The sequence below is a fragment of the Oryx dammah genome, unplaced genomic scaffold, assembly GCF_014754425.2.
Source record: "Oryx dammah isolate SB20612 unplaced genomic scaffold, SCBI_Odam_1.1 HiC_scaffold_4, whole genome shotgun sequence".
NCBI lineage: Eukaryota > Metazoa > Chordata > Mammalia > Artiodactyla > Bovidae > Oryx > Oryx dammah.
Genome location: NW_024070188.1, coordinates 61,223,873 through 61,238,977, shown reverse-complemented (window position 1 = coordinate 61,238,977; position 15,105 = coordinate 61,223,873). Strand labels below are relative to the sequence as shown.

Sequence of the window (15,105 nt, the reverse complement as noted above, 5' to 3'; positions counted from 1 at the left end):
CTGCTACTTAGTGACAAGCTGCTTTAGTTGTAGACTAAGGAAACCGTGGAGAGTGACCACAATAATGTCACTGGTTCTAGGCAATGGAATGGGTAGTATCACAAATAAGGAAAAGTCTCAGAGGGCTTCAGTTCTATCTGAGCTGCTCAGTTAAATGAAGAGGATGATTGACATTTATAATTATTTAATATTATCTTTTTGAGGAGACCCTTTATTCAGTAAGTCAATAGGAGCTACTAAAAGGTCAACAACTATCAAGAGAATATCATTTAGGATCTTGTACTCTATGTAGGGATGAGGTTTTTTGTATCTAGGAAAAAAATCAAGATAACTTATAAAACAAAGTACAGCAAAGGCAAATTAATATTGCCTTAGCATATGTTACTGATAAAGAGGCATGAGTGAAAGGGTTATCAGAGTGGAGTGCAAACAGATGAGAAAGGGAATTATAAGATGGATGGCCAACACTGTCACTCAATGGATGGGAGGTCATGAGCAACAGGCGAGGTGAAATGGGGATGGAGGACAGAGAGCAACCTGGGTCAGGGGAAGGAGGCTAAGGTTGGGTCTAGGTGCCAGGAAGATCCTGGCAGATCTGCAGCTGAGGGAAGACAGGAAAGCACCTGGTTACAGATGATCTATTATACTGTGAATAATATAACAATGAAATATTATCTACATTGACTTTCTGTTGAAATTTTTTCCACATTCCAATTTTTTCAGCTTAAAAAGTAAAACAATGTATTGAAAAATCCAAGTGTTACAGAAGCCTAAGATATAGACAGTTAAATATTCCACAGTTCCACCTGCAAAGATAACCGTTATTAGCAGTTGATGTTGCTCATTAATACTAGGATAAATAAATTTAAAAAAAGAGTTTATCATTTGGAATCTTGGAATTATAGGGGGAAATATCTCCTATTTTCCTAATTTGTTCATCCTGTATATTAGAACCCATGACATAACATCTCATTTACTATGGAAAAGAGGCTTTTTGGTTATTTTCTGCCTCTATCTGGTTTTAGAAAAGGCAGAGGAACCAGAGATCAAACTGCCAACCTCTGCTGGATCATGGAAAAAACAAGAAAGTTAGAGAAAAACATCTATTTCTGCTTTATTGACTATGCCAAAGCCTTTGACTGTGTGGATCACAATAAACTGTGGAAAATTCTGAAAGAGATGGGAATACCAGACCACCTGACCTGCCTCTTGAGAAACCTATATGCAGGTCAGGAAGCAACAGTTAGAAGTGGACATGGAACAACAGGCTGGTTCCAAATAGGAAGAGGAGTATGTCAAGGCTGTATACTGTCATCCTGCTTATTTAACTTATTATATGCAGAGTACATCATGAGAAACGCTGGGCTGGAAGAAGCACAAGCTGGAATCAAGATTGCCAGGAGAAATATCAATAACCTCAGATATGCAGATGACACCACCCTTATGGCAGAAAGTGAAGAGGAACTAAAAAGCCTCTTGATGAAAGTGAAAGAGGAGAGCGAAAAAGTTGGCTTAAAGCTCAACATTCAGAAGCGAAGATCATGGCACCTCGTCCCATCACTTCATGGGAAATAGATGGGGAAACAGTGGAAACAGTGTCAGACTTTATTTTTTTGTGCTCCAAAATCACTGCAGATAGTAACTGCAGCCATGAAATTAAAAGACGCTTACTCCTGGGAAGAAAAGTTATGACCAACCTAGATAGCATATTCAAAAGCAGAGACATTACTTTGCCAACAAAGGTCCGTCTAGTCAAGGCTATGGTTTTGCCAGTGGTCATGTATGGATGTGAGAGTTGGACTGTGAAGAAAGCTGAGTGCTGAAGAATTGATGCTTTTGAACTGTGGTGTTGGAGAAGACTCTTGAGAGTCCCTTGGACTGCAAGGAGATCCAACCAGTCCATTCTAAAGAAGATCAGCCCTGGGTGTTCATCAGAAGGAATGATGCTAAAGCTGAAACTCTAGTACTTTGGCCACCTCATGTGAAAATTTGACTCACTGGAAAAGACTCTGATGCTGGGAGGGATTGGGCAGGAGGAAAAGGGGATGACAGAGGATGAGATGGCTGGATGGCATCACCGACTCGATGGACATGAGTTTGCGTGAACTCTAGGAGTTACTGTTGGACAGGGAGGCCTGGCGTGCTGCGATTCATGGGGTCACAAAGGGTCGGACACAACTGAGTGACTGAACTGAACTGAACTGAACTGAACCCTCAGCATGTGATGCTGTTGAGGGTCCTGGTCTACATGGGACAGTAAATTAGGCCCTTGCTCATCCCCATACTCCTTGGTGAAGCCACATGCCTGAGACCTGGAAATCCATACAGGTTAGAGGCTGTCTCAAGGGGTAACTTCCATGGGTAGCTGGAACAACCCATCCAGGGTTATAAGGAGGGGTTAAGAGACACTGTTGGCTTTCCTGGTGGCTTAGCAGTAAAGAATCTGCCTGCCAAAGCAGCAAGATGTGGGTTTGATCCCTGGGTCAGGAATATCCCTTGGAGGAGGAAATGGCAACCACTCCAGTATTCTTGGCTGGGAAATCCCATGAACAGAGGAACCTGGAGACTACAGTCCATGGGGTCGCAAAGAGTCAGACACAACAGCGACCAAACAACAACAGCAACAACAAGAGACACTGTCGGAGCTCCTCATTGACCAAAATTGCATTAGTCTAGTGACTTGGATCCTGTCCTCTAAAATGCAATTTTGGGGGAATGGGTGAGGGAGGTTGTCTCTAGTATGAAAAGAGTTACTCCAAATCTCTGTGTCTCTGCAAGAACTGCAAAAACAGATATTGCACACTGATATGGGAGGTGAACAAGTCAGGAGAAATACACTCCTGTCCATCCTTCATTGATCTTGGGAGGATCTAAGGATCAGAAATAGCAAGTTCCAGTTTCTTCTAGTAATTTTCAGAGGTCAAGATAAATCAAATTCCATCTTGAGTTAAAGTTGTTTATGCCAAAGAAAAGTAATACTTTGTGGGTACAACCCAGCACTTTGAAATTTATGGATGGGAAGTGATATGAGAACCAAATACTGAAAACCTTGGAGTAAGTTGTGAAATATATTCATTTTTTTATTCCCTACCCCCAAGTCCCAAGTGAAGGATTATTGTAATAAAAGACATGACACCTGGAGTGGTGACTGTTACTGGTTTGGGTTTCCAGAGGAACCTGAGATTAAGAGAATTATGAATCAGAGGTTGAGCAAATCTCCAAAAGAGGAATAAAATAGAAAGTGGAAAGGTAGCAATAAATGAACTTCTTAAGGAGTCATAATGGAGGAAGCAGCAGCAAGTGTAGACTGAAAGGACTTTGCCATGGTGAAGAGTTCTACCAGGAATGCAAGAATGGACCTCAGAGACTTAGATTAGATAAAGAAGGGAAATTAGATAATGGATGGTTACTAAGGGCAGTGGTAGAATAGGTTTCCCTGTGGAGTTTTTAAAATAAAATAGAATCTCATCTGGTCTAGGCCTGGCTGAAGGTGGAGAGAATGTCCTGGATAGTGAAAGGAATCGTTTCGTTGTATAGAGCTTCAGTGTTTTGAAGATTTACATTTTTCAAGCTGACATGACTTCATTGGACACCCCATTGTCACCCAAGCTCTGAGAAGTAGGGCTGGGCTGAATGACTTCACTATGAAGGAAATCTAAAGACCAAGGGTTAATTTGCAATTGGGAGGGGAGACACAGAGGAAGGAAGGCAGACCTCCGAGGGTTTTGAAGTTCAGAGGGAAGTGAGAATTTTTTTTTTTTTTTTTTTAAGGAAACGTTTGTTCCTTTCCAGGTACACTTGATTACTCACTGTTAAGGAGGCGGAAGTCGATGAATGGGTAGGAGCCGCGGCGTTCAGCAGGAACCCCCGTCTGACCCCTCAGTCGTACATCTCCTAGAAAACAAAATCCAAACAATTGTTTGAAAACGTTGCCAAGTGTATTCACTTTTCCTCTGCAAATCCTCTTACCCACTTATGTCACTGGAACCAACACCAAATATCAGGAGAAAAACGATTCCATTCACCTTGTTTAAGAGAGCACTATGAGGAAAGGGATATTTAATGAATGCTGAGCATAATGGACTTGGCAATATTCTAACCAGTGAAGCAGCATGCCTTTATATCTGTCTGGAATATAGGTCTGTGAACATTTTGGTAATTTACAAAGTTCCCATAGTTTTTTTATTAGTCCTATCGCCATAAAGATGAAGCATCTTAATATGGAGGACAAAAAGTATGCTGGGGTTAGAGCTTTTATTCTAATTAGAAGTTTTAATTACCCACAGTTCTGTTTCTCTTGGTCCAGCACAGGTTTTTTGTTTTTTTTTTCCTCTGACCGGCATCCACCTTCTTTGCTTCTCAGGTTGTATCATTTGACCTGCCTTAGACTCTGCCAGGGCCCATCGAGCTCCTAGTACTTTAGACACTCAATGTGTAAAGTTTTTGCTGCTGCTGCTGCTGCTGCTAAGTCGCTTCAGTCCTGTCCGACTCTGTGCGACCCCAGAGACGGCAGCCCACCAGGCTCGCCCGTCCCTGGGATTCTCCAGGCAAGAACACTGGAGTGGGTTGCCATTTCCTTCTCCAATGCATGAAAGTGAAAAGTGAAAGTGAAGTTGCTCAGTCGTGTCCGACTCTAAGCGACCCTATGGACTGCAGCCTACCAGGCTCCTCCATTCATGGGATTTTCCAGGCAAGAGTACTGGAGTGGGGTGCCATCGCCTTCTCCAGTGTAAAGTTTCTAGCGTGTGTTAAATCGCTTCAGTAGTGTCCGACTCTTTGCAACCGACTGGACTGCAGCCCGCCAAGCTTCTTTGCCCATGGGATTCTCCATGCAAGAATACTGGAATGGGTTGCCCTGTCTTCCTCCAGGGGATCTTCTCGACCTAGGGATCAAACCCATGTCTCTTATATCTCCTGCATTGGCAGACAGGTCCTTTACCATTAGCACCACCTTCACGGGTGCTAAAAGTTTCTAGTACTTATTCATTTGTTGTTTTTCACTCGCTAACTCATGTCTGACTCTTTGTGACTCCATGGACTGTAGCCCACCAGGCTCCTCTGTCCTTCATTATCTCTCAGACTTTCTCGAATTCATATCCATTGAGTCAGTGATGCTACCTAATCATCTCATCCATTGCTGTCCCCTTCTCCTGCCTTCAATCTTTCCCAGCATCATGGTCTTTTCCAATGAGTCAACTCTTCACATCATGTGGCCAAAGTATTGGAGCTTCAGCTCCAGCAACATTAGAACAAGGTAGACCTTGGATAAACTTAGCTCAGACACTTGCTACCTGTGTGATATTGGAAATTTTATTTCTCTGAGCCTCAGTTGCCTCACTTCAAGGTGCCATTGGTTGGAGAATCTAAAATAACACTTGCTGCCTGCAAATAAATGCTGGTTTTACTTCCTTCTACCCCACTCCAGTACTCTTGCCTGGAAAATCCCATGGACGGAGGAGCCTGGTGGGCTGCAGTCCATGGGGTCGCTTAGAGTCGGACACGACTGAGCAACTTCACTTTCACTTTTCACTTTCATGCATTGGAGAAGGAAATGGCAACCCACTCCAGTGTTCTTGCCTGGAGAATCCCAGGGACGGGCAAGCCTGGTGGGCTGCCGTCTCTGGGGTTGCACAGAGTCGGACACGACTGAAGCGACTTAGCAGCAGCAGCAACACACCCGCAAAGCTGGGATATTTTGTGTTCTGCATTTCTCCATAGTGCTTTGTGTGTTGTCTGGTATTTAACAGACTCTAAGTGAATGTCTTCTATTGACTAGATTAGATATAAAGACCAAATCCACCAATTAGTACATATAACATGAAATCAGAGGAGAGGTAAAAAAACATGAGACCCAATATATTTCTGAAAGACTTGAACTGGGGAAGGTTTCAGTTCCAGGAGTAATGGGTCCACTTCCATAAACCACTCTTTCCCAGACATGAGATGGCACTAGGGCCTCCATCTATGAGTGAAGAGGAGGAACTGTCTTCTCTCATTAACTCCTGGAGTTTACCAGGGCCTAGGTAGATCTCCATCAGTTATAACTCATGTGACTTATTGTTTAAAATATCCCCCACAGATGGGCCTTGTATATACATGGGCTTATGAATTGCAAGCTGTGAGCCCTTGGGCAAGTCTTGCTTTGAATCTTATATTGATGCTTTACTTAATGGTTTGTATAATCTGATGTTGTAGTGCCATATTGACATTAAAGAATGTTACAATTTACAGAATACAGCAAAGTGGAAGGAGGAGGGAAAGGATGGAAAAGTAGTACATTTCAAAATATGAATATAATGAATATAATCTGGCATTAAACAAGAGAATGCTGGCATTTGGTAAGTTCATTGGGGTGGATGGTCAATAGTCATAGGAAAGCCACTGGCAAAACATGAAGAGTTTTTCTCTCCTTGGGTTGTTTTCATCACCTTATGTTTATAACTCTCTAAAGAGTTTACAAAACACTTTCACAGACATTATAGTACATTTATTTTCTTGTTTCTCTCTTTGGATCCTCACAATAGCTTTGTAAGGAGAACCACTATTATTTCTCTTACTTTATAGGTGAGAAAACAGAGGCTCAGAAAAGAGGGTGAAGGAACTGCTATTTCACCTTACTGGTCCCAGCTCAGGTCTCAGGCCCCTTAAAGGCATTCAGTAGACTGACTTTATTTATTTTTAAACTTCATTATTCTTTATTGAAGTATTGTTGTTTTACAATATCTTACTAGTTTCAGGTGTATAGTATAGTGATTCAGTGTTTTTAATAGATTGTACTCTTTTAAATCTTGTTATAGGATGATGACAATAATTCCCACTGCTATACAATATATCTTTGTTTCTTCTCTATTTTATACATAGCAGTTTGTTTCTCTTAATCACATACCCATATCTTGTCCCCTCCTCTTCGTATTCCCCTCTGATAACCACTAATTTGTTTTCTGTATCTGTGAGTCTTTCTGTTTTGCTATATATATTCATTTGTTAATTTTTAGATTTCACATATAAGCAATATCAAATGTTTTTGTGGTTTTCTGTTTGACTAATTTCACTGAGCACAATATTCTTTAGGTCCATCCAGATTGTTGCAGTGGCAGGATTTCATTCTTTTTATTGACTGAGTAATGTTTCACTGTGTATATATACTGTATCTTCTTTATCCATTTGTCTATTGACTTTGAGTGCATGAATTTATGGTGCTTTACAATTAGCAGGATTAGTCCTTAAATCTAGGTTGTTCCGCTTCATAGGCAAAGATCTCTCCTCAATACCATTGGTTTTTATCCCTATGAAGTGTACACACCTGGTTTATAAAGTTAAAAAAGTCACAGGCCCCCATTTTAAAATGATATGACAAATTCAGCACTGCATTTAAATGAATTTATATTTTATGAGTGAGAGTAAGAGACACACACTTGAAAACCTATGCAGAGATGAGACTGTCTTCATTTGGTGGAAAGCTGGCTGGGCTTGTGGATTTGTTTACCTACTATGTCATCCTTTTGGGCTTTTCCTATGGGTTTCAGGCTCATCAATTGGAATTCACTTTTCACTAGTATTTTCTTCTCAGTTTTACCAAAGAGTTCCTTCTGCTTTTGTAGTTCTGATGGTATTGTTTTCCCAGAAAACTTCTAATATCATTGTGGGTTTTGAAGCCTCTGCCAGAGTTTATTCCATTTGTGCAGCTGAAAGTCTAAGGCAGAGATGACCCGTTATTCTGTAAGACTTTAGATTTAGAGAAACTGTGAGGAGACAGCACCAGGTGGCAGAGTGTGCAAAAGGGGACGATAAGCTAGGATCAGGAAACTCCTATTACTGAGAGGATTAGCATTTCATCATCTTGGGTGACCTTGGGCTAATCAATAACCACTTCGAGGTCCAATTTTTTAATATTTAAATTTGTATTATGTAGCATTTTTCCACACCACAGGATTGTTGTGAGGAAATTACCAAGTGCCTGAAAAATAACATGTTAACGTTATTGAAAATAATGAATAACAATAACAGTTAATGCTACTTATGGTGTGCTGAGCATTTTACATGCATTGTCTCATATCACCTACCCAACAACTCACCGAAGAAGGTATTAATATTATTATTATACCATTCACCAATGAGGAAACTGAGGCCAATGTAAATTTGATATTTTGTCTGTGCTCAGAGCTAGTGAGTGGAGAGTTTGTGCTTAAACTCAGAACTGGTTTCAAACCCCATGTTCTTAACCAACCATCCTTCTATAGTATCAGGATAAAAAACTTGTATAAAGAGTTAAGCATTAACTTTTTATTGCATAATGTATGCTCTGATTGTTTTTGCCCATAAACCAAGTATATATTCATCATGATTCTTGGAAACTAAATACCAGGGAAATCCAGGCCCTTGATGAATTCAAGATTCAATCAGATAGATGTTTATTCAAATAGCACTTCACTGGAAATGGACTGTATGAATAAGACAACCAAATCCTGCTCTGGATCAACAACACATCTATTATTTTTAATAGAAGGCAATTATTAAAAATATTATTCAGCAGAACTCAAACGACCTGGCAACTAATTTACACAAGCTCTTTGGCCTGGAGAATTCCATGGACTTTATAGTCCATGGGGTCGCAAAGAGTCAGAAACAACTGAGCCACTTTCACATTCTTCCTTTCTTTCTTTCTTAATTAAGATAATTTTTTTTATGATGCAATCCCACTTTTGAGAAAAAGAGACAAATAACAATGAAGCATGTTGATAGCAAAGATACCCAAACAAACAAATCAACAGCAACAACAACAAGCTACACAACCCATACTTGAAATATTCTGCTAAATGGTTATTCTAGCTGTAACTACAATTACAGCCTGGGAAGCAGATACGCATAAACCTAACAATGGCCTTTAGGTGTAGTAGATCATTGCTTTAAAATAAGGATAAAATCCTGTTAAAAATACTAATGAGGCAAGAGTCAGGATGACTGTAAGTTGGCTAACAATGCATTTCAGGAATTTTTCAACATGAAAAGTTAAATACAAACCAAAGATTCCGTATTTTGAGGGTTTTATTGAAGCAAAGCTTGAATGGGGGTAAAATGAATGTTTTCAGTATAAGTTCTTATATAGAGAGGTCTTGCTCCTTCTCCCTGCTTTCAGGAGCCCCTTCTGATATTAAATTGCTTCAATATGTTCTTGCAAAGAGAGAAATGATTCAGTAACAATGGTCCCTGGAGGAGCACAGGCCACTGGTCTGAGGAACAGGTCGAATGGTGTCCTGCTGTGCTGCTTTTACTGGCCCATAGTCTCAAGCAATTATCTATTTACCTAAGGCCTTATATCCAAGCTAAACAATTATTTTAACTATTCATGAGACCCTTGTTTAACTGAAGCAACTTCTTTTTTTTCTTCTGGCAAACGAAAAGTGCTCTGGAAGCAGGGGCGTGAAGCGTTGACAGCTCGGAGTCGTGTCCTCGGTCTGTTCTTATTGTGTTCCAAAATGAAACAAACAGCAGGGGAATTCTTATTTTGAAAGGGCTGCTTCTCTTTTGCCCCTTCAGGCTGAAAATATAACATGTCGTCCTCGGGTATTTAAAGCTGCCAACATGGGCAGGGAGCTGAGACAGCCACTCACCCTCCCAGGGGACGTGGTTCCGGGATGGACCTCTTGCCCACTTGGCTTCCCAGGCTGTCTCTGTTTAATAAAAGCTTGGAAGGGAGCAGACATTATGTGGCCTCTTATGTAACCGGGAAAGAGGGTGGAGACTCTGACGGCGATGACAACTTACAGTGGCTGAAACACGGGCCACATGACAAGAACCAGACCCTGACCCCTGTCTTGGTGTCAAGATCATCTCAGGGTGGGGAACACAGGTAGGAAAGTGACATAGCAGTAGCTGCTGTGCTCTTATTGCATCTAAGATGAATGAAAAAGATAATGAGACCAGCTGCAGGGACCCAGGATAGATGTTTACAGGGCATCACAATGAACGAGGAAGATGAGATGGGGGTAGAGTCAGAAAGATGCTCTTGAGCAGCCCAAACATGGCAGGAGAGAAGATGCGCTCGTGAAAGGTATTCCTTTGAACTTCCTTAGATATTTCTAACTCATGTCACTGCCACACACTTGCAAAACAAGGGCAGAGAGAACCCAGATCCATGAATCTCCCACAAGCACTTCAACAGGCTGCCCTGCCTCAGCCCTGGTGGCTTCAAATATTTCAGATGACTACTCTCAATTAGCAAAGTGAATTATTTCTCCTAAGACACTGATCTAGCCAAACAGAGGAGAAAGGTTGCGCAATTTAATCACTCCACAGATTTATGGGATACGACAGGCAGCCAGTTTAGATAAGTCAGGCAGAGAGGACTGTTCTGAGGACTGTGAGCTCACAGGAGATCCAAGATGGCTGATGAGACCCAAGTTTCCCTCCCAGAGGTTTTATCTTCTGCTTTACTTTCTTGAGTGAGGCTGTCTGTTACTCAGAACCTGTCCAGTGATCTGTTGCACTAATTGTGCATTTCTGGGCTACTGCTGAGGGAGCTTTGTGTGTAGGAAAGAGAGGGACCAGGAGTTAGATGTCCTGAAACCACACTTTTGACACAAGAAACAATATAAACTTTTCTTTGCGTGTGAAAAATGTTCTTTCTCTCTTCTCTTCTAAAAAACCTTGAACTTCATGACAAAATCAAAAGGGAATTTTCACCAAGTTAGAGTCAATACTCTATTGCCTAACTGTATTACCCTGCAACTTTAGTTTAGAATTATTAAATATGTTGTGACAAGTGAATATTTTGGGACTTAAATGGTGAGAAAATGAATATACAAATAGAAGTGCTTTTATGTTCTACCATGGGTATGGTATGTTTTAACTCAGACTAGATATTTTTCAGCTTCATGATTTTACAGAGGGAAAAATGAGGGAAAAAAATCACAATTTCTAGGGATACAGGAGACTAATAAAAAGGGATATTGAACAAGAAGCAGCAGGAATGCCTTAAGAGAATTCCAAGAAGCTGCTTTAAAAAAAAAAAGCCTGAAAAGAACACAAAAAGCATATATTCTCTCAAAGACTGAGAAGGGGAATAATCTGAGGAGTCATTTTAGGGAACACATGATCTGGATCTGCCTTAAGTAATGAAAACACCAGTGTAAGCTTGTACATTATTCACTTATTTCTGGGATAATGCTCTTTATCTTCAGAATGTCACCAAAGTAAATTTTGTTGTTTTTCAATAAATGTATAATGTACACTCACAATGCCTGTTACATCACAGTCACTCAAAAAACCCCAGTAACTATTACCATCATTTTGTTACTGTTCTGAGATTCCTGCATCCTCCCCCATAATAGTAGGCATTATTTAGGAGAATTTTAAAGTCAGGAACTCTTTTAAGGACTGTACATGAATGAACTGGTTTAGTCCTCATAACCATCCACCGGAGGCAGGTGTGTGTAACAGCCCCATGGTGCCAAGGAATATAGAGTTTGTAAGTCAACTGAATTGGGATCAGAAGCCATTTGGTCTTGGAAGTCCTTGCTCTCTAACCTACCACTGCGCAGCGGCAGTGTCTCCAACCTCCACAACAACGACCAGTCGATTCATTGATGACGTTATTCATGGCTTCCAGGGTTTCCAGGTGTTTCTCCTCTCTCTGCTGGGCAGGTCAGGGTTAATGGAAGTCAATACCAAGGCTATGTCCTGAGGAAAGCTGAATCCTGGTGCTTTGTGCCAGTACTACAAGCCCAGGACAAACAGTGGAGCCTCATATTTTAACACGAGATGCCATGAGTCCCCAGGGATGCAGGTTAGACCACATGGAGTCTAGATTCCACTGGAGAGCCAGGTATCTTGTAGGGTGGTAGAACTTTTGGGTAAGTGTTTCAACAAAGGGGCCAATTCTAGGGTAGGCTCTGAGAAGACCTTCGATTAATTCAGTTCATTTCAATAAATATGTATGCAAAACATTATACAGAGTGTTGGAGAGTAGGTAGGGAAAAGGAAAAATAAATGTAGAGAAGATGTTATGTTAGCTTTCAGATAATTAATAGTCTATTAGAAGAGATTCATAGAAATGAGTAAATATATAAGCCGGAAGAAATCTAACTTTTAGCGAGACTGGGATATTTGGGTTTGGATCCCACTCTCAGAAGTGTCATGAGGCTTTATGATTTTATATGGAGAAATAACTTGGATATTTCTGGGTCTAAAATGACTTCATAGTAATCCTGTAAAAATGTGTCAGTTAGTAGAACTGAAAGAGAATTATTTGATGTCCAATTTGAAAATTTAATATAATTTTACATTTAAAAGAACTTCATATTTTAGAACAGTGATTGAAGCTGTGATTTAGACTTTCATACCAGGTCTTCACTAAGCAAATTTCTGTGGGTACAGGCAAATAATTTAAATTAGCAACATTATTTTCAGAAACCTCCTATCAATAGCAGGCGATGTCTTTCATATCTAATGTGTGTTAGCTTTCTGGAAAAAAAAAATTACAGCAGGAGAGGTTGGGGAAAAGGAAGAGGAGGAGGAGGAGAGAGAGGAGGCCGCAAAGAAAATGGACACAGGGAGGGGCTGAATTCTGGGGCTGAGGGAGAGGAAGGTATCAGAGATGATTTGTAGATTTCTGTCTTGCGTGACTGGATGGTTGGTTCTATCAATCACAGAAAAAGGAAATTCTCAAAGAGGAGTCATTCATGTCCTTCATTTGATAAATGATATTTATAAGACATGATGTTTTTGGCAGGCAATACAATGGTGAAGAACCTTGGGAAGAATCTTGGCCTCATGAAGTTTGTAATCTTAGAGGGGACATTACGGAACAATTATGCATAAATGTAAAGTTGCAACTTTGGGTAGAGGAACAAAGAAGAGATATACTGATGTTAAGAGTAATGAACTTCCCTTTGTTAGGGAGGTTGTTGTGAGCCTCCTTGAGGAGGTGACATTTGATTGGAGATCTGAAGAATTAACAGTTGTTAATTTAAGGTGAACACATGTCCTGATTTGCCCTGGAGAATCTTGATTTAGGCCTCTGGTCTTGCCTGCTGTATTTAATAATATCGCCCCTTTCACATTCAAAAGTATCCTGATTAGCTCACACATTACATGATTGCCCTGAGTGCAGCGATCCAGGCAGACAGGCCTGCAAGTCTAAAAGTTTATTGCAGGAGGATGGCATATCTGAGCTCCTGTAACAAGGCGTAGCATATTCTAGAAATAACAAAGTGGATATGGTGGGTCACAGGCAAAATGAGGTTGGAGAGGTGTCAGGGCTTTGCAGGACAGGTTGAGGAGTTTAACCTTATCCCAAGAGAATTAGAAAGTGATGGGACGATTTTAAGGGGAAGATGGTGTAATCAGATTTTCATGTTGAATAAAACAATTTTGGGTGAATAACAGAGAAGGATTGGAAGGGGCAAGAACAACTAGTTAGAAGATCATTGTAGTAGTTCAGGTGAGAAAAATGGTGACTTGGAGTACAGTAGTGGTCCTAGAAGAGAAGTGAATAGATTTTAGAGATGTGTAGTAGGGAGAATTGCCTGTGGAATTGCCTGGCAGGTCTGAGGAAGAGGGAAGTATTAAAGATAGTTCATAGGTTTCTGGTTTTCATAACTGGATGATTGATTGTGCTAGCCATAGAAAAAGGGAATTTTAAAAAGACCAGATTTGGGGGAAGTTTATGTGATCAACTTTGACTACTCTGAGTTTAAGTATTACTGGGATTTCAAAGCAAAAATATCAAGTAGGCAGTATGGGTCTAGACCTATAGGGAATATCTGGGATGGAGATAGAAATTTATAACTCAAATAAAACTATGGGCATGTATACACATGTCTAGGAAATGAAGTGAATAAGGCTTGGCGTGCAGGTTTAAGCAACCCTAACATTTAATGTCTTGCGGGAGGAGGAGTCTATAAAGGAGAACAGATAGCCATAAAGGTGGGAAGAAATCCGGAAGCTCATTTTGTCTTGGAAGAGAGCAATTCAAGAGAGAGGGAATGGTTTTCAGAGAGATCTTGCTGAAAGCGTAAGTGAAATGATGGTTGAAAAAAGTCCATTGGTGGCTGAGTGACAGTAGTGTGAAATAGCAGCAGAGTCCTTTGGACATCACCTGGAGTTGGGAAATGGAGAAGGTTTTATTAAGAAGCCAATATTTAGATGATCTTAAATGATAAGTAAAATTTTGAAAAGTAGCAGTTTATAGTGTTGGCTTGCAGTTGATCCAATTATGATCATTGAAATGAAGGGAAGAGATTTTTAAGAAAAAATCACGCTGAACTTAAGAACAGTGGTAATTCTTAAGGTTGATTATTAATATCAAAATATAATTTGAAAATTACACAGAGGACAAAATAGCTCTGGTCACGAAAATGCCTGCAAATTTTTGCAAAATATAGTGATACCCTATCACTTCTCATACCTAAATACACTTTGAGAAAAAAAAAAGTCTCATGGAAATTAATGCCAAGAAAAGTATTCATTGGAAAGAAAAGGATGGGCATGTTAATGAGAAGAAATGTAATTAATAAGATAAAATACCACGTCCCAATATTGCTGAATAATTTCTTGTTTTCTTGAACTTTGAATAATTTGAGAGAAGCGTTTCAATGTATTGTTTGTTTTCATGTGCTTCTGAACTTCCTGATTCTGGCTGGGAACAAGGACAAACCTGCCAAAATACTGCAAGAGGAGATGTTGCTGATCACGGGCAGGAAATACTCAAAGTCCCACGAGATGGCCTGTTCTTAGGAGACTTCCACACCAAGTCTGCTGACCTCAGAAGGACCATCAGGCCACCACGCTCACTGCTGGAGCCTGCGCAGGCCCAGGAGGTGTTTGGGAATTCTTATTCCAGGCATCTGTGCCGTCGTGGCACTTGGGATTCTTTTAAGCTCCAAGTGTTGTTCATTCTTTGTTTGTTTTTGAGAAGGGAAACAGATGGCAAAAACTGGACTCAGTTGGGAAATGGCTGAATCCATTTTATTATATCCATGTTATAGGATACTATTTTTCTATTAAAACCAGTCACTTACATTTCCACAGTAATGTGTTGTGTTCAATCATTAAGCCATGTCTGACCCCATGGTCTGCAGCACTCAGGCTTCCCTGTCCTTCACT

At 40.4% G+C, this 15,105-nt stretch overlaps 1 protein-coding gene across 3 annotated transcripts in view; it reads right to left on the bottom strand.

The window, feature by feature from the left end:
- PDE7B (phosphodiesterase 7B) overlaps positions 1-15,105 on the bottom strand; it is a 357,194-nt gene that overhangs the window by 88,156 nt on the left and 253,933 nt on the right. For all 3 annotated transcript variants that reach the window (XM_040239308.1, XM_040239309.1, XM_040239307.1), the window contains one exon: positions 3,811-3,894. In XM_040239308.1, the coding sequence (XP_040095242.1) occupies positions 3,811-3,894 (84 nt within the window). The remainder of the gene's footprint in view (positions 1-3,810; positions 3,895-15,105) is intronic.